The following is a 22,901-nucleotide window of genomic DNA, read 5'->3' as shown; positions in this document are numbered from 1 at the left end:
AGGTACAGAGTTGGAATTGGTTCCTTTATGGAAAAACTGAAAATATAATAAAAATTAAAATAAAACCAGTTTTAAAAAAGCCAGCCCCTGGAGCTTCCACCTCCTGCCTCTGGCCCTCCAGAGGGATGAGGCCCTAACCCCAGGGCAGCAAAAGGATGAGGGCTTTCTGCCCCTCCTCTTCCCCCATTCTATCCCCATCTTAATCTCCACAGTGGGGGCCTTGGGAGGAACCAAACCTGGGTAGGGGAGCAGGGACCCAAGGCCCCGTGGCCTGGGGAGGGAGGCTTGGTATACACCCAGCCCCAAAGCTCCCGGCCTGTAGTGTGGGCACGGGCAGGGCCCCTCCTAGCCTGGGTGCAGCTGGGATTGGGGCTGTTAGTTCCAGATCTTGAGGAAGGAGTCCCAGGAGCCTGTGGCCACAGCCATGCCATCATCAGTGACCCCGAGGCAGCTCACGCGGTTGTCGTGGCCGGCGAGGACACCTGTGATGGAGGAGGACATCAGAACTCACCTGGCCGGGGCTCCCTGTCCCTGCCTGCCCCCTGCTCAGCTCCTGGCTCACCTGCACGGTCGCCCTTCATGGCATCCCAGATGTTGCAGTTGAAGTCGTCGTAGCCAGCGAGCAGCAGCCTGCCGCTGCGCGAGAAGGCAACAGAGGTGATGCCGCAGATGATGTTGTCGTGGGAATACATGAGGAGCTCCTGGTCAGCCCGCAGGTCGAAAAGGCGGCACGTGGCGTCGTCAGAGCCCGTGGTGAAGGCATAGCCGTTGGGGAAGAACTGCAGGACGCAAGACCAGGGTGGGATGAGGGCGCAGGCCAGGGCCAGGAGCCTGGCAGAGATGCATCAGCCTAGCGCACCCCACAACTTACAGCCACAGCGTTGATGTCAGATTCGTGGCCAATGAAGGTCTGTCGGCACATCGAGTCTCGCACGTCCCACAGCTTGATAGAGGCGTCACAGGCACCCGACACGAAGGTGCGGCCATCGGGGGCCAGTGACAGGGACATCACATCCCCACTGTGTCCAGCAAAACCCACTGTCTGCTGGCCTGTCTCAATGTCCCACAGGGCACTGGAGAGGCGACAAGAGGGAAGTGATCAGAGGGGCGTGCAGGACAGATTCCCTCTTCCCAACCCCTCCACCACGGCAGCCCAGGCCTGACAGAGCCTCCATGGAAGGGGTGCCAGGAGCCATTGGGTAACAGAAGCCTGCTTCTGTCCCAGGTGAGGACAGGTCTCCCCTTCTCCCTCCTCACACCAGACAGGAGGCTGAGGTGTTCACAACGAGGGGTCTACCCTTGCTTGAGCAGCATATGAACTTCACTCTGAGCTCTCATGCAGTGGCCTCCCAGGCAGAAAGTGTGGGTGAGCCCCAGGGGCCTAGCCCTGACAGGGCCTCACCAGGTGGTGTCGCCAGAGCTGGTAATGATTTGGTTGTCATCCAGGAAGCGGCAGCACGACAGGTACCCTGGGGAAAGGGGCTGGTCAGCCGGGCCTCTGAGGGAGGGCAGTGCAGCCCCTCCCCCCGCAACAGCACCCATGTCCTGCCAGGCCCCTCTCACCAGTGTGGCCAGGCAGCTCCCGGCTGACCCTGACATTGCCCTCACGGGTCTTGAGGCTATAGATGGAGCAGATGTTGTCCAACCCTCCACAGGCCACAAAGTTCCCTGAGGGCGCGTAGGCACAGGTCATGACCCAAGAGGAGCGCAGCGGGATGGCATGGACCTATGGACAAGAGGCAGTGCGCAGGGTCAGAGCCAGCCAGGGCCTGCAGCCCAGCCCCGTCCGGCCTCAAGCACCACCTCTACCTTGTTGGTGGTGTAGCTGTCCCAGATGATGAGCTTCCCATCCTGGGAGGCGCTGACCAGCAGCCTGTGGGAGAGTGGCAGGAGAGGCACAGGGGTCAGGGTGCGAAGGCCAGTCTGGAGGCAGGACACCCTTCTCCCTCTCCCATCTGGTGGGAGGCCCTTCAGAGACAACTCCCAGTGGCAGCCCAGAAATTCCTGTCGGTGTGGTCCTGTTTCTGGTCCCCTGGGGATGTCTGGGAGTCCTGGTCTTCCCAAACGGACTGAGCAACATGGGCATCCTGTTCATGGTACCAGATCTGCAAGGCTGCCCCTGCCCACCCAGTCTGCTACAAATTAAACCCAGGGCAAAGACGACGGCTCAGCACACAGCCCCAGCCACACGCACCTTGAGTCTGTCCCCCAGTGCATGGCATAGATTTTTGCCAGGTGCCCACGGAGAGTCCTCCGTGTTCTCATCTGGATCCTCCCCACTGGGTCCAGCCCAGCTGTGATCTGTAAGTGGCAGCAGAACGGGCTCAGGGAGGTTCAGGCAGCAGGGCCCTCTGAGCAGGATGGCTCAAAACCCTTGCTCCTTCCCTAAACCCCAAGTCTAGCCCTGGATTCATCTCACCTGGGTCAGTGTTGAATCCCCACATGCTTTTCGGGCATCCTATAAGAGATGGCAGAGCCAGTCAGACAGAGGCAGGAGAAGAGATGGGCAGGGAAGGAGACGGAAGACAGGGAAGGGGAGTGGAGAGGATGAGACTAAGAGATTACCGTACCCGTCCCCCAAAACCCCTCCCCTGGCCCAGTCCACACAAGCCACCCGGCCCTGCCCGCTCAGCCTCCCCAGCTCGGCGTCCAGGGCCTCACCCGGATCTGGTTCCGGAGCTGCTCGGCCTCCTGTCTCAGTTGCTCCAGCTCACTCATGGCGCCGGGCCCGTGGGGCGGGGTTGGGGGCGGCTGGGGGCCGCGGGACGGGGGCTGGGGGAGGCAGCTCCTCGCCGCTGGCCCGAGGCCTGGGGGATGCAGGGCTGACGTCAGGCCCAAGGCCACGGGGGTAGAAGGGGGAAAGGCGGGGTTGAAGCGCTGCCCGGAAGGGGTAAGCACCGGTCGGAGTAGGGAGGAGGAGGAGGCGGCAGCGGTGGCGTGGTCCCCGGGACAGAGCCAGGGTCTCTGGCACAGGAGAGACAGTTGCCGAGAACAGCTGACTTCCCCAATCTTCCTCCCGCCCCCCGGAAACGGAGCGGGAAGCGCAAGAGGAAGCGCAGGGGAAACCCCTCCCTCGGACAGCAGCCCGGGCGGGACACTCGCGGCAGGAACTGGGGGCCGGAGGTGGGGGGGGGGGGGGTAGTCCCTTCGAAAACAGACCTGGCGTCTTCCCGGGCCCGCAGAGGCACCGCCCTCCTAGCGCCTAATTTTAAAAGGGGCGGTGCCTCTTTAAATGCACCCCCACACGCCGCACACCCTCCACACACACCCCCAGCTGGGGGTGGGGGAGACCAGAGGGGAAAGATGGGCTGTTCGTGGGGTTGCCTAGGCAACCGTCACCCGGACTGAGAGCACCTCATTGGTGAAGTGCCCCCACCCTAGCCCGGTTGCCAAGGCAACCGCATCCACGGCAGAGACCTGTAGGGTGGGTGACCCCACCCCCGGCCCCATCGCCCCCGCCCGACCCAGCCTCCCGCCCCTCCCCAGAACGGGCCAAGGTGGCTGTTTACAGGATTTGGGAAAAGCCGATTGGGCGCTAATAGGTTCGGGACGGCTCACCCCGGATTATCCCTGGACCGGCTGCGCCCCATTAGCCGCGCGGCGAGGGGAGGCGAGGGTGGCGGGGAAGGCAGCCCCAAGCCGTTGTTCCCTCCAGTGCCGAGGCCGCTCGCCCCGACGCGCCCGCATAAAGCCCGTGGGAGCCGCTCTCCAGTAATTAGGGCTCTGAAGACAGGTCCCCGGCCCCGCGGCGCGGAGCTGCTCTCTCCCAGACGCCGGCGGGCGGGCGGGCGGCCCCAGGCAGCCCGGCACCTGAGCCCTAGTTTCCCCAAGAGCCCAGCCCGTGGGCTCCGCGCCGGGGCCCCAGGGGCCTGGCTGGCTTCGCTCCAAGGCCTGGAGTCCTGCCCCACCTTTTGGACACCTGTGTGATCTGACCACGCACACTGCACTCTGCCGACCCAGGCGTCCCCCACCCTGCTCCCACTTCCCCCAGGCCCTGGGCGTTCCTCTTCCCCACTGACATTTCCCCTGTCAGTTCAGCTTTCTACACCAGAGCCAGAGGACGACCCTCCAAAAAAGGGAGGGGGTAGAGCCCCACGCCCCCACGCCCCAGCTCCGGACAAAGCCCCTTCCTTCCAGCCGCCAGCAGCCCAGGCCGGACGACAACGCTAGAGGCTCTGGGCAGAAGGAAACAAGCCAGGAGGAAGCCGCTGGGGGCGGGGGCGACGCTCCCAGCCCTCAATCCCCATCACCCGCCAGGGCCCCCTCGGCGGCCCCTGATTCTGGGCATACAGCAGCAGGAGCCCTAAGGAAAAATGGGGGTGCGACCGCCTCCCCAGGTCTGGCAGGGCGAAGGGGAGAGCACAAGAGAGGGTCCCCGGATCTGCCAGCTGGAAGGCGCGGGCCGGTGCCGCGCTGCGAAGCGCAGTGGGCCTGGCCCTCCGGCCCCCACGACCTCCATTTTGCCCAAAAGAAAACTAGGCGGGGGGTGGGGACTCCCGGGAGCTAAGCGTGGGGTTGGTTAGGACTACTAAAGGGAATAGGGCGCCGAGATCTCCAGTCTAGGGTAATGGGGCCAGAAGACACAGGCAGAACCCAGATTGAGGGTGGAGATGAAGGGAAGGGTGGCCTCGCGGCCTTGCCTGCCTCTGAGGATTCTGGAGTTTTGCAAGGCGAATGCCGACGGGGGTGCGAAATGGAAGGACACGAGGGGCGCTACCCAGGGGCAGGCAGGAGGGTGGGGGGGTGGAAGGGGGCGGGACGGGGCCTAGAGGAAGCCACGAATTTAGCCCCCCCAACTTTTCCGGGACCAAGAGGCAGGTAGGGCTGGGATGGGGTCTAGGGTCCGGCAAAAAAAAAAACCCCGACGATGCAGGGAACGTGTGCGTTTACTCGGGGCGAGGGTCCCCCCAGTTCCCCTTCCGGGTTTGCGAGCGACGGGGCCAGAAGAAGGGAGAGGAGGTCTGGGGAGTTACGTCCGCTCCCGAGAGGCCAGACCGGGGAGACAGGCGGAAGAGAGGTTCCCCCCATGGGAATTTGGGGCTGGGGGGGATGAGGACTCCTTTTATCAGCGGAGGTACCTGTGGCGATGGGACTCTGCAGAGGGTCGCTAGAAGAGCGCGGGAGGTCCTGTCTTCCTCCGCGGCGGAGGCGGCAGCGGCGGCAGCGGCGGCGACGCGGATGGATTTCCTCAGTCACCCAACTCAACAGTCCAGCGCTGCTCTCCCCAGAGCGGAGGGATCCCGCCCGCCAGTGACGCGGCCGGCGCCGCCGCGCCCAGGGCCCGGCTGGGCGAGACCAACTACTCCGTGGGGGGAGGTCCGAAGGAAAAATACCACTTAAGGGGTAAAGAGTGACCCCGTCGCAACCAAGATATTATCCCACACTATTTCGACGCAAAACGGACCAAAACAAATGCTTTGCTTCCCGAAAAGGTGCAAGACATCCCCCCCGGGACCGGCAGAGGTGGTACGGGCATAAAGGAGGGCGAAACCTCTTGCTGGTCACGTGACCTGCCCACCCGGATTGGGCGGCTCCAGACTGAGAAAGGAAGCTCGACGCCCAAATTCTCAATTTGGCTCCACCCCCTGACCGGTTAGGCCACGCCCCTCGGTAGGAGGTGGAGTTACAGAGATTGCTACCCGCGCCTTGCAGGCCCGACGGCCTCTAGGCGGTGGAGGGGAAGAGCAGCGATTCCGAAGGTCCTCGAGCAGGAGCAGGAAGGAGTGGGGACTTGGGCTGGCCCCTGGGAACCCAGGTATGCTGTGAAAACAGCCCTGCCCAGGCAGTGACCTCGCGTTGCCCAGAGGGCTTTTGTAGAACTCTTTACAGAGCTGCATGACACTGTACTTACAACTCATATTTATTGAGTCCACACTTATTTAATCCTCACGACAATGCTCTGAAGTTAAGTACGGGCATTGAACCCATTTTATAGCAGTGGAAACAGATTTCTAGGGCTGCAGAGTTGCGATATGAACGAAGGCAGCTTTATCGACTTTACTGTGTGTAGTGATATCAGTGCTGGCCTCTTGATGAACCCTGCTCTGGACCATCCCTGTAAATGTATTAAAATGTAAGTATAGCCCTCAGTTTCCACATCTGTAAAATGAGAGTGTTGATGGCTACATGCCCTGCAAGTCATCTTGGACTGATGAGATCCCCGTGGGTTGTGAAAGTGCTTTGGTAAGTTCAAGTCAAAGAATAGCTTTCATTGAATCCTCATGCAATTTAAAGGTAAAAGTATCAAAACAGACACTTTTCCTTTAGTGTCTATTAAGAGCATTACAAGTAGTTTTCAAAGCACCATTTCTTAAAGAAATAAATGTTTTAAAAGGCACATCCTGGGGGAGGGTATAGCTCAAGCAGTAAAGCACATGCTTTGCATGCATGAGGTCCTGGGTTCAATCCCCAGTACCTCCTCTAAAAATAAATAAGTAAACCTAATTACCTTCCCCCCCACAAAAAAGCACATCCTTAGTTAAGCACAAACTCAATTTATGTGCATTAACCCATTCAATGATACATTAGCAGTACATATTAGATGTCAATTAGAAGTTAGAATTTGAAAGGGACCTTATAGATAATTTACTTCAATTTCCTCCTCATCTGCAGATGGATAACATGACTTCCCAAAAGTTGCTTAGAAAACTAGCAGCCTTGGACTAGAACCCAATTTTGTTCATCTCGTTAGGGCATCTGACACGACTTCCTCTCACTTTGACTTCTGTGCTAATATGCTTCTTTGTTTTAACTCATTCAGCAAATATTTATTGAGTCCCAGTGATGTATTAAGCACTGTCTTAGGCACTGATGATATAACCTTGAACTTGTGCACCCTTCCCTGCCTGCAGGGAGCTTACAATCTACAGAGGAAACAGATAGTAGATGACCTGGAAATAACTATTAGTACTGGCGGCTTGGAAGTGCTGTTACTGAGAGTAGAACAGTTGGAAGGAGAGACATTTGGGGAGGAAGTTCAAGAGTTTTAAGTTGGGACGTGAGGTGCTTAGGAGAGGTGCACAGAGAATACTTAGTAGTGGCTGTTGAAGCAGGTCTGGGGCTTAGCAGAAGAGCCTGGGTTGGAACAGAGCCTTGAGAAGGAATGGCATTTTAGAGCAGATGAAGTCATTAAGAGGTTCAGGGAAAAGACAAGATGGCCTAAAACCAAGCCCTGAGGAACTCCAACATTTAAAGGTCAGACAGAGGAGATCAAGCTGCCAAAGAAGCCAGAGAGCTAAAAAGAAAATCAGGAGAATGTGAAGTTCTGGACTCAAACCCAAAAGAAAAAAGAGTGTTTCCAAAAAGAAATGAGAAACTGTGTTGAATGCTGCAGAGAGAGGCAGCAAGGCTGGACTGGGAAGTGGGCGTAGGATTGACTTCTGGGGAGGCCACTGGTGATTTTGTCTGGAGCATTTGCAGTGGATACTCTTGTTTGCTGTGGGCTTTGGGCAAGTGAGAAATGAGGCAGTGGAGAAAACCAAGGTGGCCAAGGCTTTGGGAATCTTGTCTGGGAGGGGGTGTAGGAAAGTGGGGCATCTGTGGGAGGAGAATGTGAAGTCAAGATATTTGTGTTTTGATAGGAGCTACTGAAGATTGTTTAGGTAATAATGAGGAGGACAGCAAGGAGAGAGAGATGAAGGATGCAGACCGATAGGGGACAACCAGCAGATGACCAGTTTTCTGAGAAGGCAGAAGCCCTGGAGCATATGTGGAAAAGCTGGCTCTGATGGGTCAAGGGACACTTCCTCCTTCCTCTAACAGTTCTTTCTTAGGCTTCTCCTCAGCCTCTCCTCCTCTTCAGGACACTGTAAACATTGATTTTCTCAGGATCCCAACTTCAGCCTCCTCTTCTCACTCTCCATGATATTCACTGGTGACTTCAGTCACTACTGGAACTTTAATTACCCCGTAATTGCCCATGACTCTCAAATCTCTGTCTCCATGTGCAGGCTTGGTGTCTGTCCAACTGCAGACTGAACATCTCCATCTGGATGTTTATGGACAATGGTGTGCTAGAATCAGCTTGTGCTGGCCCAGACCAGCTCACAAGAGCCCTTGATATACCTTTCTTCCCAACAATTTGTTCAATGAAGTCATGTTGATAGTAGGAACTTGTAATCATCAGAGTGGGAGTATTTACACTGTGGAACCCAGCAAATCCTTCAGATCGAGGTTCACCTTCCCCAAAGAGCTGGTTGTTAAAACCGTTACATCACAGTTCACAGATGTCTCACACTCAACAAAATCAAAACTAAATTAATCCTCTTCCACCCCACCCCATCCTGCCCAACCCTACCCCTGCTCTGAATCTCTTGGCCCAGTTAGCAGCACCACCATCCACCCAGGAGCTTCTCATTCCCTCATTCGCCATATCCAAAGGATGGTCAGCGGATTAAGCTACAGTCCAAGCTGTTATAACAAAGAGTTCCCAAAATTCAGTGACTTAAGTGACAGCCCCAAAATAGATCCTCCAGGGCTGCGGGGCATCTTAGCTATCAACATGTGGCTTTCATCTCTGTGTCCAGTGTGGCCCAAGCAGTTCCCACAATTGTATCTGACTCTCATCTCTTGGGAAGGGGGTTGGCATGGGAAGCATAAGATCTTTCCTGTTTGAGAACACTACTAACTTCTTCTCAGAAGTTGGCCAGGTGCAAGGAAGGCTGGGAAATGTAGTCTTTAGCCATACACCCAGCTAAAACATTGTTCATGAAGAAAGAAGGGGGATAGCTATTGATGTAAGGCTAGCAGTCTGTGTCATTGGTGGATACATCTTGTTGATGCTTCTTCTTGAATATTGCTTAAATCTGTCCTTTCTACTGTCTGTCAACTGCTATTACCTTGGTTATTGCCTATTACCTGGCCTTTTAGGATAGTCTCTCTCTAGTCAACCTACCAAATAGCTGCCAGAGGTATCTTTCTAAATTGCAAGTTGAATCTCATAATTTTGCTGTTCAAAACCATGCAGTAGTCCCCTGTCAATTCCATAAGAAGGGCCAAACTTCTTTGCAAGACACACAGGCTGGGTCTTGTCCCCTCTGCTAAGAATGCCTTCCACCCACACTCCAATGCACCTTCCTTGTCAGCTGGGAACATTTTCATTTTCTCAGTCTTAGTGTAAATATTGCCTCCCTGACTACACTGTTGTTCGTGCCCCACTGCAATGCTGTCTCCATTCCTGCTGCAGCCTTTACTGGACTGTTTCTTTCTGGGCACTTGCTACCTGCACTAGGGGTTCCCTGGGAAGCCAGGGCACTTGGTTTGTCTGGCAGAGGTCTGGGTGACAGCTCACCAAGCAATGAACAGACCCTCAAAAGATGCCAAATCATATCCAAGGTGTGGTATCTGAGGGTCATGGCCCTGCCACCTTCGACATCATTACCAGGTGCTCAAGGTTTGACCAATGGGAGAACCTCCAGATGACTTTATTGGGCTTATTGTTCAATCTTCCAAGATAGACATTAAATTCAATAAGAGTCCCATCAAATTATATGCCATTTTATCCCCAGTGCCTATCAGGCACCTAGACAACATCTGTGAAATGAATCGAAGCAACGTTTCCCCCAGAAAATCAACGTTTTCACATGCCACAGTTCAAATCTCCTCTCTGTCCCTTACCAGCTGAGTGACCTTGGGCAAGTCACTTAACCTTTCCGTGCCTCTGTTTCCACTGCAAAATGGGGATGATAATCGGATCATTATGAGGACTAAATTACTTAATATTTATAAAGTATTTATATCAGTGCCTGGTACATAGCAGATACTTTGTGTCTGCTAAACAAAAGTAGGGTTCTGGCATGAATGAGTCAGTCTTTGACTATTTTTCCAGTCATATCTCCCCTTGACACTGGTCTCTGCCATCAGCTCATATCCAGCTCTCCTTCTGGACTGAACTCCTATTTCCTCATAATGCTAGAAATGCCCATTCCTCTAGACCTTTGCTCACCCTCTTCTCTGTGTGGAAGACCTTTCCCATCTTGCTCACTGGTAAACCCCTATTCATCCTTCACAATACAGCTCAAACTTCACTGGACTCTCAGAGACAGGTAGCCCCTCCCTACCCTGAGCCTCCATTTCATCCCACTTTTACGTATGTCTCCGCTCCCCACTGCACCAAAACTCCTTGAGAGCAGGAATACATCTTATGCACCTTAGTATTCCCATACCTTGTACAATGCCTGGCACACCGTATTCATAAAAGATGTTTGAATCAATAAGTGGATGAGTGAAATATCTTAATAAACTTTATCTTAACCACTTCCATCATGACAGATCCTATGACAAATGAAAACTGGCCACAGTTGACTGGGAGGTAAATCAAATCTAGTCCTGTATTAGCTGACTGTAGCTTTTCCGCCAACCATGAGCGGGGAAAAAAAATCACTTTACCTGAGAGACTCCAGATTTCTATGAACATTTTCTTAATTATAAATTAATTATACAAATTAATCATAAATTAATAATAATATTAAAGCCTCAAAGATGCCACAGGGATTTTCTTAGGACCTGATGTTTGCTGAATAATCCTGTGTGCCCAGCTTATAGCCAGAGCTTGATTCTGGCGTCAGACTGAGTCCTCATCACCAGCTCTCCTACTGATGGGGACAGTGAAGCTTGGAGAGGGGCACAGAGGTGTTATGAAACAAGGTCATCTGTCAGCTGGCTGATGAGAGATATGAGTTCTAGTCCTGGCTCTGCCCCCATGGGTTGTGTGACCCAAGACAGGGCCCTGCCTCTCTATCTGGAGAAATCCCTATAAATTCTAGGAGTTAGATCCATGATCAGTAAGGTTTCTCCTGACTAGGGCAGTTTCTGAATCTGACATCCTGACTGGCATGTGGGAGAGAGCAATGGGAACTGAGAAGGTGAACTTACAGGGGAAGTGAAGCAACATCATTCAATGTTAGCAAAAGGCAAGATGCAGGCCAGGAATAGAATCACTTTCACCTACAGCGTCCCTTTGATCCTCACCTCTGCATTTTGAGAGATGAAGACATGCATGCACCGGCTCATCCAATTCATCCAGGCCTCAGTTTATAGAGGTCAATGACTGATCTAGGGTCACCTTGAAATATTTCAATTTCCCAGCTCCAGAGTCAGCTCTCTCTCCTACAATTCCCCTCCCACTGAAGCTTCCTGTCTGGGGAGATGGGCCTACACTCAGAACCAACCCTGGGCATGTGAAATGCCACTGCTGTAACAGATGTGCCAGCTCCAACCATCTGTCCTTTGGCTGGGGAAGGGTGGAGTCTCTTCCAGAGTGGGTATCTGGTGAGCAGAGAATCTTCAGGGGCATTTGGCCATCACAGAGTACCCTCTTCCTCTGCTGTCTCTGATCTTAATGCTCCCCCACCCCCAAACAAGTAGGTGGGAGTGCCCCCAACACGCACGTATTCATATGCACATATATGCATATGAACACATATGCTGACACAAACACATACATACAGGCACACATCTACACACATGCTCACATAAGAGTCTCTCAGCTATGCCAGGCTGTCAAAGCAGCTCTTTCCTTTTTGCTATCAAAACTGTTGTGAAGGTGGCCTCATGCCAGGAGCCCAGAAGAACCTAGGAGCCTACTCGTAGAAAACCCACTTGCTCGATAAATAACTTGTGAGAATAGAGGAAAAGAGAAGGAGAGAGAAAGGAAGCTAAAGCTGATTAGCTGAGCACCATGTGTGAACGTGTGTACATGTGTGTACACGTGTATATGTATAAGGCTCAGGCACCAGGGGATGAGCGAGGAAAAGAGGGGCCATCAGAAAGACAAAGGTGGAAACAAACAGGGAGACACACCCTATCCTGGACCTCTCCCTCTCTTTCTTCCCTTCCTTCCCTCCCCAGTGAGTTCATTCAGTCCTGGATATGGCTAAACCGTGCTCAGGAGCCTGAGAAGGGACAGCTCTCCGTGACTATGGCGCCCTCTCCTCTATCCTATTCTAAAAAGTAGGGAGCAGGGGCCCCATCGGTCATCCTGCAGAGTCCTGGTCTCCGGATGGACAAGGTCTCTATCTCTTGCGTACTCCTGCTCTCTGCCTGCCTATCCCTTAGAGCTGACCTCGAGGTCTTTGCTCCAGCCAATCCGCTCCCTGCCGCCTGAGGTTGAGGTGTCTGCCCCTTTAAAGCAGCTGCCCCCGGCCAGGTTATTGTCTCGCCTCTCAGCCAATCGGCGGAGCCGTTGGGGGCGGGGGATCCGGCCTCCCGATTGGCCGCCCCGCGCCCCGCCCCGCCTGGGATCGCGGGAGCTGTCCGGCCGCCCCGGTGCTGATCCCGCCGACGCCCACGGGCCGCGAGCAGCGCTGAGAGGGCACTATGAGCGGGGGCGTCTACGGCGGAGGTGAGCGAGCCTCGGGCTTTGGGCTCCCCAGCCTGGCGCGGCCTCGCCCGAAGCCCAGCGCCCCAAATCGGTGCGCCCAAGCTCTGAGCATCCTGGGGCCTGTCACCTCGGCGGTCGAGCGGATCCAGCCCCAGGTTTGGGTCCTGCGCCACTCCAACCTTCGACCCTCCCTGGTCGCTCACGCGTACCAGGCCCAACCTCTCCACCATTCAACCCACCTCCGCTTGGCCCCCAGCTCAGCAAGGAGAGTGGCCTAAACACGGTCACTGGGCAAAAGGGGACTTTGGAGTCTTTGACTCCCACTCCCAGGAACCTGAACTCCTGGCGGAGCCCCCACCTACCCGGTCCGGGCGTTAAAGGTGGCGAGACTGTGGCTCTGCCCTGACCTCCTATCGGAGCAATCCAAGGGGACAGACTTTGGGGAGGTCCCCTCACAAGTCTGTTTCCCTGCACAGATGAGGTGGGGGCGCTGGTCTTTGACATTGGCTCCTTCTCAGTCCGCGCTGGGTACGCTGGGGAGGACTGTCCCAAGGTGAGCCTTCCAAACCCCTCCCCAAATCCTAGGGCTCCCCTCCAGGCTACCCAGGGCTCTCACAGTCAAGACAGAAGCTCTATTTAGTGGGAATGTGGGTGTAAACCCAGGGGCGGGCTGAGGGCCCTGCCATGGTCCTGGCTGGGGACAAGAGATTGATTTCTCTCCTGCCCATACCCATCCCCCTGACCAGGCTGACTTCCCCACCACCGTGGGGCTGCTGGCTGCAGAGGAGGGGGGCGGGCTGGAGTTGGAGGGAGAGAAAGAGAAGAAAGGGAAGATCTTTCACATCGACACCAACGCCCTCCACGTGCCTCGGGATGGAGCAGAGGTCATGTCTCCCCTCAAGAATGGCATGAGTAAGGGGCCCCCACCCACCGCCTCCTGACACAGGCCCGGAGCCCACACCCCCAAACAATGGCACAGCACCCCACACCCACAGAGTCTTCCTTGCAGCTGCCCAAGTCCCAGGGATGTCCTCACTACTTCCCACAGCTGCCTGGTTCCTAACCAGGGGCCACTGGATCCTGGGAAGGGGGAATTTCTGCTGGAGTTTGTCTCACTTCCCCTCCCCTGGACTTGGCCTCCCTCCTTCCTTTCCTTCGTGTCCCTGGACCCCTGCCTGCCCACCCTCATCTCTCCACTGGTCTCCTGGCCCCAGTCGAGGACTGGGAGTGCTTTCGTGCGATCCTGGATCACACCTACAGCAAACATGTCAAGTCTGAGCCAAACCTGCACCCAGTGCTCATGTCTGAGGCCCCGGTAAGTGCCTCTTCCAGCCCCTAGTATACCCCTGGGGCTCACCTCTCTCCTCAAACCACTGCCATAAATCACTCCACTTCACCTTTCAAACTTTCCTTCCAATTCCATCATCTTCAACATCTTCAATCATATTCCTTCCTCCCTGGTTTAGTCTCCATGCCTCCCTCTCTCCACTGGCTCTATCCACTTGCCCTTCCCCTAGCCAACTTTATACACTGCCCCATTCCCCAACACCAAGAACTTTTCTGACCTTTTAACTTAAAATTTTTGTCAATATTTTATATGTACATAAAGAATCAATTTGCTTTATGAAGTATGTTAAGAAAAAAACTGCCATTCACACCCTCCTCCTTCTATTTCCCCTTTTCCAGAGACAATTGCTTTTCTCTTTTAGCTTTTTTTTTTTTTTTTTTTTTTTTTTTTTGCCACTACCTTTCATATCTCTAAATATCACACTTAAATTGCTGGTTGTGGATTTTTTATCTTTAGGTATTATATATGGATTTCCCCCTGTAGAAAGTAAGCATTCAGCTCTCTTTCCTCCCCAGCCCACAACACACACATTTCTCACCTTAAGCACAGTTGTAGTTTAGGGATGTTTTTTTTAAGACCAATATTCAGTTTTAACACTCTTATTGTTATGCTAATCAGGCCTGAGCCAGGCAATAAACTGTGGTTTCTTTTCCTTTCCTGTACAACTTTTTGTTTTCTCTAGAGCTGAAAGTTGACTTGGTTTCTGTTTTTCTTAGTTTTCTATCTACTTAATAATGTGACCCTAGATCATTAATCAGTTATCTATATCTTTTCTCAAGACCTGAACTCCTTTAAGTGTTCTATCAATTCCATCTTGAAGAAATCTCTCCAGAAGCCCACTGACCTGCTTTGCTTTGGACTAGTTGCCTTCTGCGCAAAAGACTATCATCCTGACATTTCCCTTCACCATCATCTTAAGAATTCCCTTTGCCTCTCTTCTGTATTAGAAGTCCTGTTTCCTGTATTTCATGACACCTTTTCTTGATTTATTCCCTTATTTTCATGAAGCACATCTTCCAGTAACTACTATAGAAACGTCATAAGGAGTAAAATTTTTGAGACCTTTCATGTCTAACCTTGGATTGACAGTTTAGCTAGGTGTAACTCTCCAGATTGGAAATCATTTTTCTTCAGAATCTTGAAGGCACTTCTCCATTGTTTTCCAGCATCTACTGTTGCCAAAAAGAAGGCCAAAACCATTTACTTCCTGATTCTTTGATTCAACTTATTTTTCTGAGAGTTTATAAAAATTTTCACTTTGTCCTCAGTATTTCATAATTTTGCAATATTGTATTGGTTTATTTTTGTCCGTGACTCTAGACTCTCAATGTGTCCTCTTAATTTGGAAACCTATGTCTTTCAATCCAGTGGAAAATTTTTAATTATTTACTTGATGATTTATTTGTTTCCATTTTTTTCTGTTCTCTCTTTTGGGAAATCCTATTTTTTGGATTTTGTACCTCCTGAACTAGTCTCCTAAGGTTCTTATCTTTTCTCTTAAGTTTTCCATCTCTTTATCTTTTTCTTCTAATTTCCAGGATATTCCCTCAATTTATTTTCCAACCCTTCTATTAAGTTTTTCATTTCTGCTTCTGTATTTTTATTTCCCGGGAGTTATTTTTTGTTCCATGAATGTTACTTTTTTTTTTTTTTTTGAATGTTACTTTTTAGAGCATGCTATTCTTGTTTCATGGGTGTGATATCATCAGTTATCTTGCTAAGGGTATTTTTAGTTTTGTCTTTGGAAATTTTCGTCTCCCTCTATAATTATTGTTCTTCCAAGTTGCTTTTTTCCCCCTGCCTTTTCCTGGGAGTTTCTATCTCACTTTCTAGGCTTTTCTCAGATTTCTGCAAATTCTTGGTTGTCTGCATGTATTTAAGAGTGAAGGACTAAGAAGTTAATTGAGCAGGGGGACTTGTTGACTGCAATCTTTGCTATAGGACGATCGGACTGGGATGTTTACTTGGCAGCCTCTGATAACTGGCATCTTTAGATCTTTGATGTAATGCACAGGGAAGACTTCGAACCTGAAGGCAGGCCTGCCCACCCCCTTTCTGGAAGCCAAGTGAGTGAATAGGGCTGAATTTATTAGCGTTCAATATGCATGGCATCATTGAATTTCTCTTTTCTAAGTATAGTGTCCTCACTCCCAACAATTTCAAGTGTCCCACCAGTTTAGAGACCCTCAGTTTTATTCTCTCCAGAGAATAAACCTCCAGTCTTCTGCTGAGTTTGGAATAGGCAATAGCCTAGTGACATTGAATTAGGAAGAGGGTTTAGGGCTCTATTACTTGAATAGCTTTAAAAAAATCTTATTTTATTTCCCCTTTCCCTCCACTTCCAGAGGTACCTAAAACTACCATTTCCTGATCCCTGTGAGGAGCCTGCAGTTTAACACTGGCTGTTGCTGGCTTTTTCCACTACCAGCTTATGGGTCAGCATTCTTGAATCTCTTCAGTCAGTTACCACTCACCTATCTGATTTTCAACCTTCAAAATTTTGTTGCTGTTTTCTCTTTCTTGTTATTCTCAACATTTAATGGTTTATGTTTCTCTCTTTTTCTCTCTCAGGTAAAATTCACATAACATAAAATTAATGTTTTTTAAGTTAACAGTTCGATAGCATTTAATACATTCACAACATTGTGCAACCATCACTTCTGTCTAGTTCCAAAACATTTTCATCACCCACAAAGAAAGCCCATTTCATGAAGCAGTTTCTCTCCAGTCCTCCTGCCTGGAGCCCTTGGCAACCATCAGTCAGTTTTTGTCTCTATAGATATATCTATTCTGGATAGTTCATATAGCTGGAATCATATAATATGCAACATTTTGAGTATGTATTATTTCACTTAGCATAATGTTTTTGAGGTTCATTCATGTTGTAGCTGACTGAGTAGTATTTAATTGTACAGATATACCACAATTTGTCCATTCATCCATTGATGGACATTTGAGTAATTTTCACCTTTAACTATTGTGAATAGTGCTGCTGTGGGTGGTTGTGTATAAGGATTTGTTTGAGTGCTTGTTTTCCATTCTTTTAGGTATATAGCTAGGAATGAAATTATTGGGTCATGTGGTGATTCTATGTTAATTTTTTGAGGAACTGCCAATTATCTTCTACAGAGGCTGAACCATTTAACCTTCCCACCAGCAATGGACAAGGGTTCTGTTTTCTCCACATCCTTTCCAACACTTGTTATCTTCTGGTTTTTGTTTTCTTTTGTTTTTTAATTATTACCACCTCCTGCATGGGTGTGAAGTGGTATCTCATTGTGCTTTTGAGTTTCATTTCTCTAGTGACCAGAAATGATGAGCATCTTTTTATGTGTTTGTTGGCTTTTGTGGGTTTATTTATTTATTTTTTAATCCTCCCTTTATTATAGTCTTCCTGGGATCTTGGGAGGAAATAAAAGTAGATGTTTGTATTCAATCCAACATTTTTACTGAGAAATTCTCTTCCTCTGCTTTCTTCCCTCTGAGATGATTAGAATGGGGAAGAGGGATGTACTGGGGGCTGGGAGGGGCCCAAAGTGTGTATTGCACAATTAAGAGCATTGGGTTGGGAGTCAAGAGACTGTGACTCTAGACCCAGCTCTACCAAGAGCTTTCTTTGTGATCTTGGCCAAGTCACTATCCCTCTCTGAGTTTTGTTTTCTTCAATTGGGTTTAATCTTTAAAATTACTTATAGTTCTCATATTCTAAACATCTGTGAGGATAAAGGGGCCTGACTTCTGTCCCAGTGCAAGATAGATGTGTGTATGTAGGGGAGTGGGTATGGACATGGATGGATCTGTGCCTTTACCTTCCTGAATCTTCCCCTCTTGCACTTTCTCCCCAGTGGAACACACGTGCCAAGCGGGAGAAGCTGACAGAGCTGATGTTCGAGCAGTACAACATTCCTGCCTTCTTCTTATGCAAGACAGCTGTACTTACCGCGTATCCTCTGGGTTGAGCTGCTCTGCCAGGGTGGAGGGCCAGAGTAGGGTGTGTGGTGCATGGAGCTGGAGGCTGGGCCTGATTCTAAGGCAATCAATACCCTAGATGGGCAGACACCCTCTTGAGCCCCATTAGTGCAGCAGGCCCCTGGGGGCTAAGTGCCTTGGACCTTGAGGTGGCCAGATCAGCAGCCCTTTCCCATTCCTTGGATCAGGCTGCACATGGAGAGTTGGGACAAGTAAACAGCAGGGGCTAGGACTAGAGAGAGTAGGGAAGGGTATATGACACTGAGGTGTTCCCTCCCCAGGCAACCAATCAGCATATTTTTTTTAAGGATTTACTTGCATCGAACCCTGTGCTAGGCACTGGGGCCATATGGCCCCTAATTTCAGGGAGCCCATGGGATGGAGAACAAAGACTAGAGAGAGGCTGGGAGCTCAGAAGGAAGGAAGAGAGGAAGAAAGTTGTTCAGACGAGAAAAAAGTGACAAGGATCTCAGGAACCTCTCTCCAGAAGATGGGTCTCAAACCATAAGGAGAAATTTTCAGACTGGGAATGGACTGGACCCCAGAGAGCAGAGAATGACTAGGCCAGACTCAGGTCCCAGCCCCCTCATTTGCCGCTGCTGTCTCTTTGACCTACTCATCCCACACCAGCTTTGCAAATGGACGCTCCACAGGTCTGGTGCTGGACAGTGGGGCCACCCACACCACGGCCATTCCAGTGCATGATGGCTACGTCCTGCAGCAAGGTGGGGCCTCAGCAGGGGTTGGGGGTGCCTTGGGGAACCAGGCCCTGACACCCCCTCCTTTCCAGGCATTGTCAAGTCACCCCTGGCAGGGGACTTCATCTCCATGCAGTGCCGAGAGCTCTTCCAGGAAATGGCCATTGACATCATTCCGCCCTACATGATTGCAGCCAAGGTGGAGCCTCTGGGATGTCCTGGGCACTCACCCTCTGACTGTTGACCCACTGGCCTATTAGATATCAGAACAGGGAGCGTCTGGGCCCCAAGAGGACCCAGGGTCCAGTCCCTCAATATACAATTGAGGCATCAGAGATCTGGACAGGCTGAGGGACGTGGCGTGGTCCCACAGCCAACTGCCAGCAGGATGTGTGTGTGGGCCAGTGTGGTGGGTTCTGGTGTCCAACAGACCCAGGTTCAAGGTCTGCTTCTGCCCTGGAAGAGCTGTGTGACCTCGAACATGAGACTGAAGCCCCCCAAGCCTCAGTTTCCTCCCCTGTAAAGTGGGACAACAGCATGTAGGGCTGTCGTGAGTGTTAAATGAGACACTGCATGCAAGGAACCCCCACGTGGAACATGGCTCAGTAAAAGGCTGTTCCTTAGGTTTGGCCTCCTACTGGAGTCCCCAGGCCCTCCGTGTTCTCTGACTGGGGCCCCTCACATCAGCTGCACCCACTGCACGGGTGGCATCCCCGGGCACAGGCTATCCCCATGCATGCTCCTCTAACAGGGAAAGGGGAGAAACCCCTTCTCTGGGCACCAGAGCAGAGAACCCAGTACTGGTTAGCTGCAGAGTGGGCAAGTGTTGGGAATGCAGGTGTGGTTAGGGTGGGTCGGGCCAGTGTGGGATGAGGAAAGATGCTCACAGGCTGTGCCCTAACAGGAACCTGTACGGGAGGGTGCCCCCCCAAACTGGAAGAAGAAGGAGAAGTTACCCCAGGTTTCCAAGTCCTGGCATAACTACATGTGCAACGTGAGACACTGGAGAAGGTCCCTCAAACCCCACCCCAGCTCCTGGTCCCCTGCCATAAGTAGAGGGGAAGGACAGAAGCCCTGCAGGTGTGTGGGGGGGGGTTAGGGGCTGAGGGGGGAGGGCCAGCCCTCACCACTTCCCTGGGTTCTCAGGAGGTGATCCAGGACTTCCAGGCCTCCGTGCTGCAGGTCTCAGACTCTCCCTACGATGAGCAGTGAGTGGGGCCCATGACCAGGGTTGGGGACTGGGGCCTGGGGGACCCCTGGTCCTTTGGGAGCACTCCCAAGCAGAGTCTTGCTCCTTCCTGTGCAGGGTGGCTGCGCAGATGCCCACAGTCCACTATGAGATGCCCAATGGCTACAACACAGACTACGGTGCTGAGCGGCTCCGCATCCCTGAGGGCCTGTTTGATCCCTCCAATGTCAAGGTGGGGCTGAGTGGAGGGCACTGGGGTGGAGGCTGGGGTCTCTGGATCCCAAGGTATGGGGAAAGCTGGGAGGGATCACAAGGGTCTGGGGAGAGGGGACAGAGGGCCCAAAGCCCAGTCACTTTTCTCCACAGGGCCTGTCGGGGAACACCATGCTAGGTGTGGGCCATGTGGTGACCACCAGCATCGGCATGTGTGACATTGACATTCGCCCGGTGAGGCCTAAGCAGCATTTGGGTAGAGGAACCCCGGAGAAGGGGCGGCGGGGCAGGGAGGGGCTGTTCCCTGTGTGCTCACGCCTTCTCCCTGCTCTCAGGGCCTGTATGGCAGTGTCATTGTCACCGGTGGGAACACACTACTCCAGGGCTTCACGGACAGGCTCAATCGAGAACTTTCCCAGAAGACTCCGCCGGTAGGAGCCCACCCCTGACCAGGGCCCTGGACTCCAGTCTTGGCTTAGTCCTTCAGGACCAAGCCTGACCTCCTTCCCACACATGAAGCGAGCATTCCGGCCCCCAGAATAGAGCCCTTTTCGCTATGCCTTCCCCACACCTAGCCCTGTCCCTTCCCAGAACCCAGGTATCTGCTTCCCCTAGCCCCTCTTTCTCCCAGAGCATGAGACTGAAGCTCATCGCCAGCAACAGCACCATGGAGCGCAAGTTTAGCCCCTGGATTGGGGGCTCCATCCTGGCCTCATTGGTGAGAGGGAAGGGACCTGGCTTAGCACTGAGTGTAGGGAAGGGGCAGACCCAGAGAGACCCCACCGACTTGCCCGCCTCGTCATTCATTCATTCAACAAACATTTTTTTTTGAGAAAGGGCAGTCAGTGCTCCCAGAAAGGTGAACACTCCATCAGGGCATAAATCAGGGAGCAGAGGACAGGAAGCTGGTGAGGTTGGCTGGGATGAGACTGTGGTGGCCTGGTGTGCCAGGGTGGGACACTGAAGGTTTGGGGCAAGGTGATGTGACAGCCACAGGTATGTCTGGGAAAATTATGTCAGACATGAGTTTCTAGGGGTCAGGATTTGAGCTGGATGTGAGGGGACCTTGCAAGGAGGCTCTTTCTATTTTCGTGGAGTCACAGAATGGGGAGCAGTGGGCTTGGGGTGGTGAGCAGGGGACAAACAGAAGTAGGCAGGTGGATTGAGTCTGGGCAGTAGGTGGTGAGTTCAGTCTGGACCAGCTCCTGGGGCAGAGGCAAGACATTGAGCAGAGAGCTGGGGGTGCAGACTGCACCTGGCGGGTGTCAGCAGGCCATTACAGGCAAGGAGGACATCTACTAGAAGGGGTACCCCCAAGGAGACAGAAACAAGGGTCAGAAAGACAGGAGGCGGACCATCTGAAGTTAGCTCAGGGCTAGGACTGTGGCGGTCACACGGTGGTTTCGGGCCTCCTGTGCACCTGAAGTGGACAGATTGTCTCAGACTCCAGACATCACCCCTGTTTCATGAGTGGGGACAGGCAGGAGGCTGAGACCACGAGACAGGAAGTCACCACAAAGTGTGGGATGTTCTTTCAAAAGGAAGACCTGATCTAGGTCAGGGGTCATGAAGGGCCTCTAAGGAGCATTCAAACCGAGGTGAAAGAGTAAGAACTTGGCCCATGGGGAAAGCTGGGCAAGATCTCTTTTAGGACTAGCACATTTCAAGTGTTCAGTAGCTCAATTTCAAGTGTGTGATGTGGCGAGTGGCCACTGTGTTCAGACAGTTCAGGTACAGAAGGTGAGAAAGACCAAGGAGGCAGGTTTGGAACAGGCCTCAGGGAAAGAGAATGAACCCAGTTGTGGACCTGTTGAATATGAGGTCCCAAGGGATACTGAGGAGGAGGTGTCCAAAAGACAGCTGAGTATTTGGGTCTGGAACTCAGCACAGAGACCTGCACCGGAAACCAGAGATTGTGGGAAGGGTGGGGCTTTGGCACATGAGCAGAGGCCACCGGAGAGGATGACATGGTCCAGGAAGGCACGTTCTGTGAGCCAAGGGACACGGAAACTTAACTTTCAGGCAGAGGGAGAGCAACCATCAAAAAGAGGGCCCAGGATCGGAGACCCTCAAGGGGCATGTTGCAACAGAGGGGTCAGGATAGGGCACCAGTGTGAAGACAACCCCATTCTGACGTTAGGTGGTGCCGGAATGGTGAGGAGGGTGGAGGAAAGCTCTTCTTGGGAATGAGGGAGACCTGACATGCTTGTAAGGCCGGATGGAGTGATAAGATACTCGGTGGAGAAGGGACATGTGGAGTGTTGGGTTACCGGTTGGCTGGCCTGGGGCTGTAAGCTCCACCTCTCAGCTCGAGAAATGCGCTGGCCCTGGGCAGACAGGTGCTCAATAAATACTTGTTGAATGAATGAATCGTGCATTGAACGATATGAAGCGGGTATTCACCCTCTGAATACGAAGGAGGGTTCGGGATGGTGGTGGTTGCGGGAAGGATGTGGGCTTGAGTGGCAGAGAGGCCAGGAGAAGTGTTCCAAGGGGTAGAGCCTGCACGGGGGTGGTGGGGGAGTAGGGGGAGGGGCTTCTCCCTTCCTCCGGGGCTTCCCTGACCGCCGATGTCGTCCCTCCCCCTACCCAGGGCACTTTTCAGCAAATGTGGATCTCCAAGCAGGAATATGAGGAGGGCGGGAAGCAGTGCGTGGAGCGGAAGTGCCCCTGAGCGCGCCCCCTCCCCACCCGCAGGCCTGCCTGCCTGCCTGCCGCGGTGGGGGAGGGGACGCGAAAGGCTGAAGAGGGTTTCCCCCGCCTGTACTCCGCAAGCGCAGATCGAAGTCCCCAACGCTCCCATCGCCCCCTTTTCTTCCCCTTCCCACTCGTCCTCTTAGATTGTGATGTTTCTGGGTTAAAAGGAGTAAAAATGTTTTAAGATAAAAAAAAAAGTTTGGTCTCTTTGAGGGTGGGCAGTTGGGGCAGGGCTCTGGAGGGAAGAGAAGGGAGGATCACACCTACATCCATTCGGAATCGCCCGGTGGACGCCAGGGCAAGGTCTGCGGGCTGGGACAGAGCCGCAGGAGCCACGGTTGCCTCAGGTTTCAAAGGGAGGATCGGGCAGCGCGAACGGGTAGAGCCGTTCAATAAGGCCCCTTACGAGGAACCGAGTTGGGGCGGGATATGAGTGCGGGAGGGAGGATGGGGCAGCTGGGACTGGAC

General features: G+C 52.6%; 2 protein-coding genes across 3 annotated transcripts; one reads left to right on the top strand and one right to left on the bottom strand.

Annotated features, from left to right (window-relative positions):
- Window positions 1–3: 3 nt before the first annotated feature.
- Window positions 4–5,253, bottom strand: GNB2 (G protein subunit beta 2). Its single transcript, XM_074345824.1, has 10 exons — window positions 5,079–5,253; window positions 2,662–2,807; window positions 2,420–2,458; window positions 2,195–2,301; window positions 1,810–1,873; window positions 1,564–1,726; window positions 1,403–1,469; window positions 872–1,073; window positions 563–779; window positions 4–482 (listed from the first exon to the last, which is right to left on the bottom strand). Exons 2-10 carry the CDS (start codon window positions 2,716–2,718, stop codon window positions 376–378), a joined length of 1,023 nt encoding a protein of 340 aa, XP_074201925.1. The 5' UTR covers window positions 2,719–2,807; window positions 5,079–5,253; the 3' UTR covers window positions 4–375.
- A 6,870-nt stretch (window positions 5,254–12,123) lies between these two features.
- ACTL6B (actin like 6B) lies at window positions 12,124–22,612 on the top strand. 2 transcript variants are annotated; one of them, XM_010953371.3, is made up of 14 exons: window positions 12,124–12,340; window positions 12,796–12,872; window positions 13,066–13,231; window positions 13,534–13,634; window positions 17,513–17,610; window positions 18,267–18,361; window positions 18,427–18,533; window positions 19,239–19,328; window positions 19,481–19,542; window positions 19,641–19,755; window positions 19,890–19,970; window positions 20,072–20,167; window positions 20,352–20,454; window positions 22,330–22,612. In XM_010953371.3, exons 1-13 carry the CDS (start codon window positions 12,316–12,318, stop codon window positions 20,418–20,420), a joined length of 1,182 nt encoding a protein of 393 aa, XP_010951673.1. In that variant the 5' UTR covers window positions 12,124–12,315; the 3' UTR covers window positions 20,421–20,454; window positions 22,330–22,612. The 2 variants fall into 2 exon arrangements, with proteins under 2 accessions (XP_010951673.1, XP_010951672.1); XM_010953370.3 differs by having other exon boundaries at window positions 12,130–12,340; window positions 20,368–20,454.
- Window positions 22,613–22,901: the final 289 nt, after the last annotated feature.

This window comes from Camelus bactrianus, chromosome 18, assembly GCF_048773025.1.
Source record: "Camelus bactrianus isolate YW-2024 breed Bactrian camel chromosome 18, ASM4877302v1, whole genome shotgun sequence".
NCBI lineage: Eukaryota > Metazoa > Chordata > Mammalia > Artiodactyla > Camelidae > Camelus > Camelus bactrianus.
This window is presented reverse-complemented; position numbering and strand designations above follow the sequence as displayed.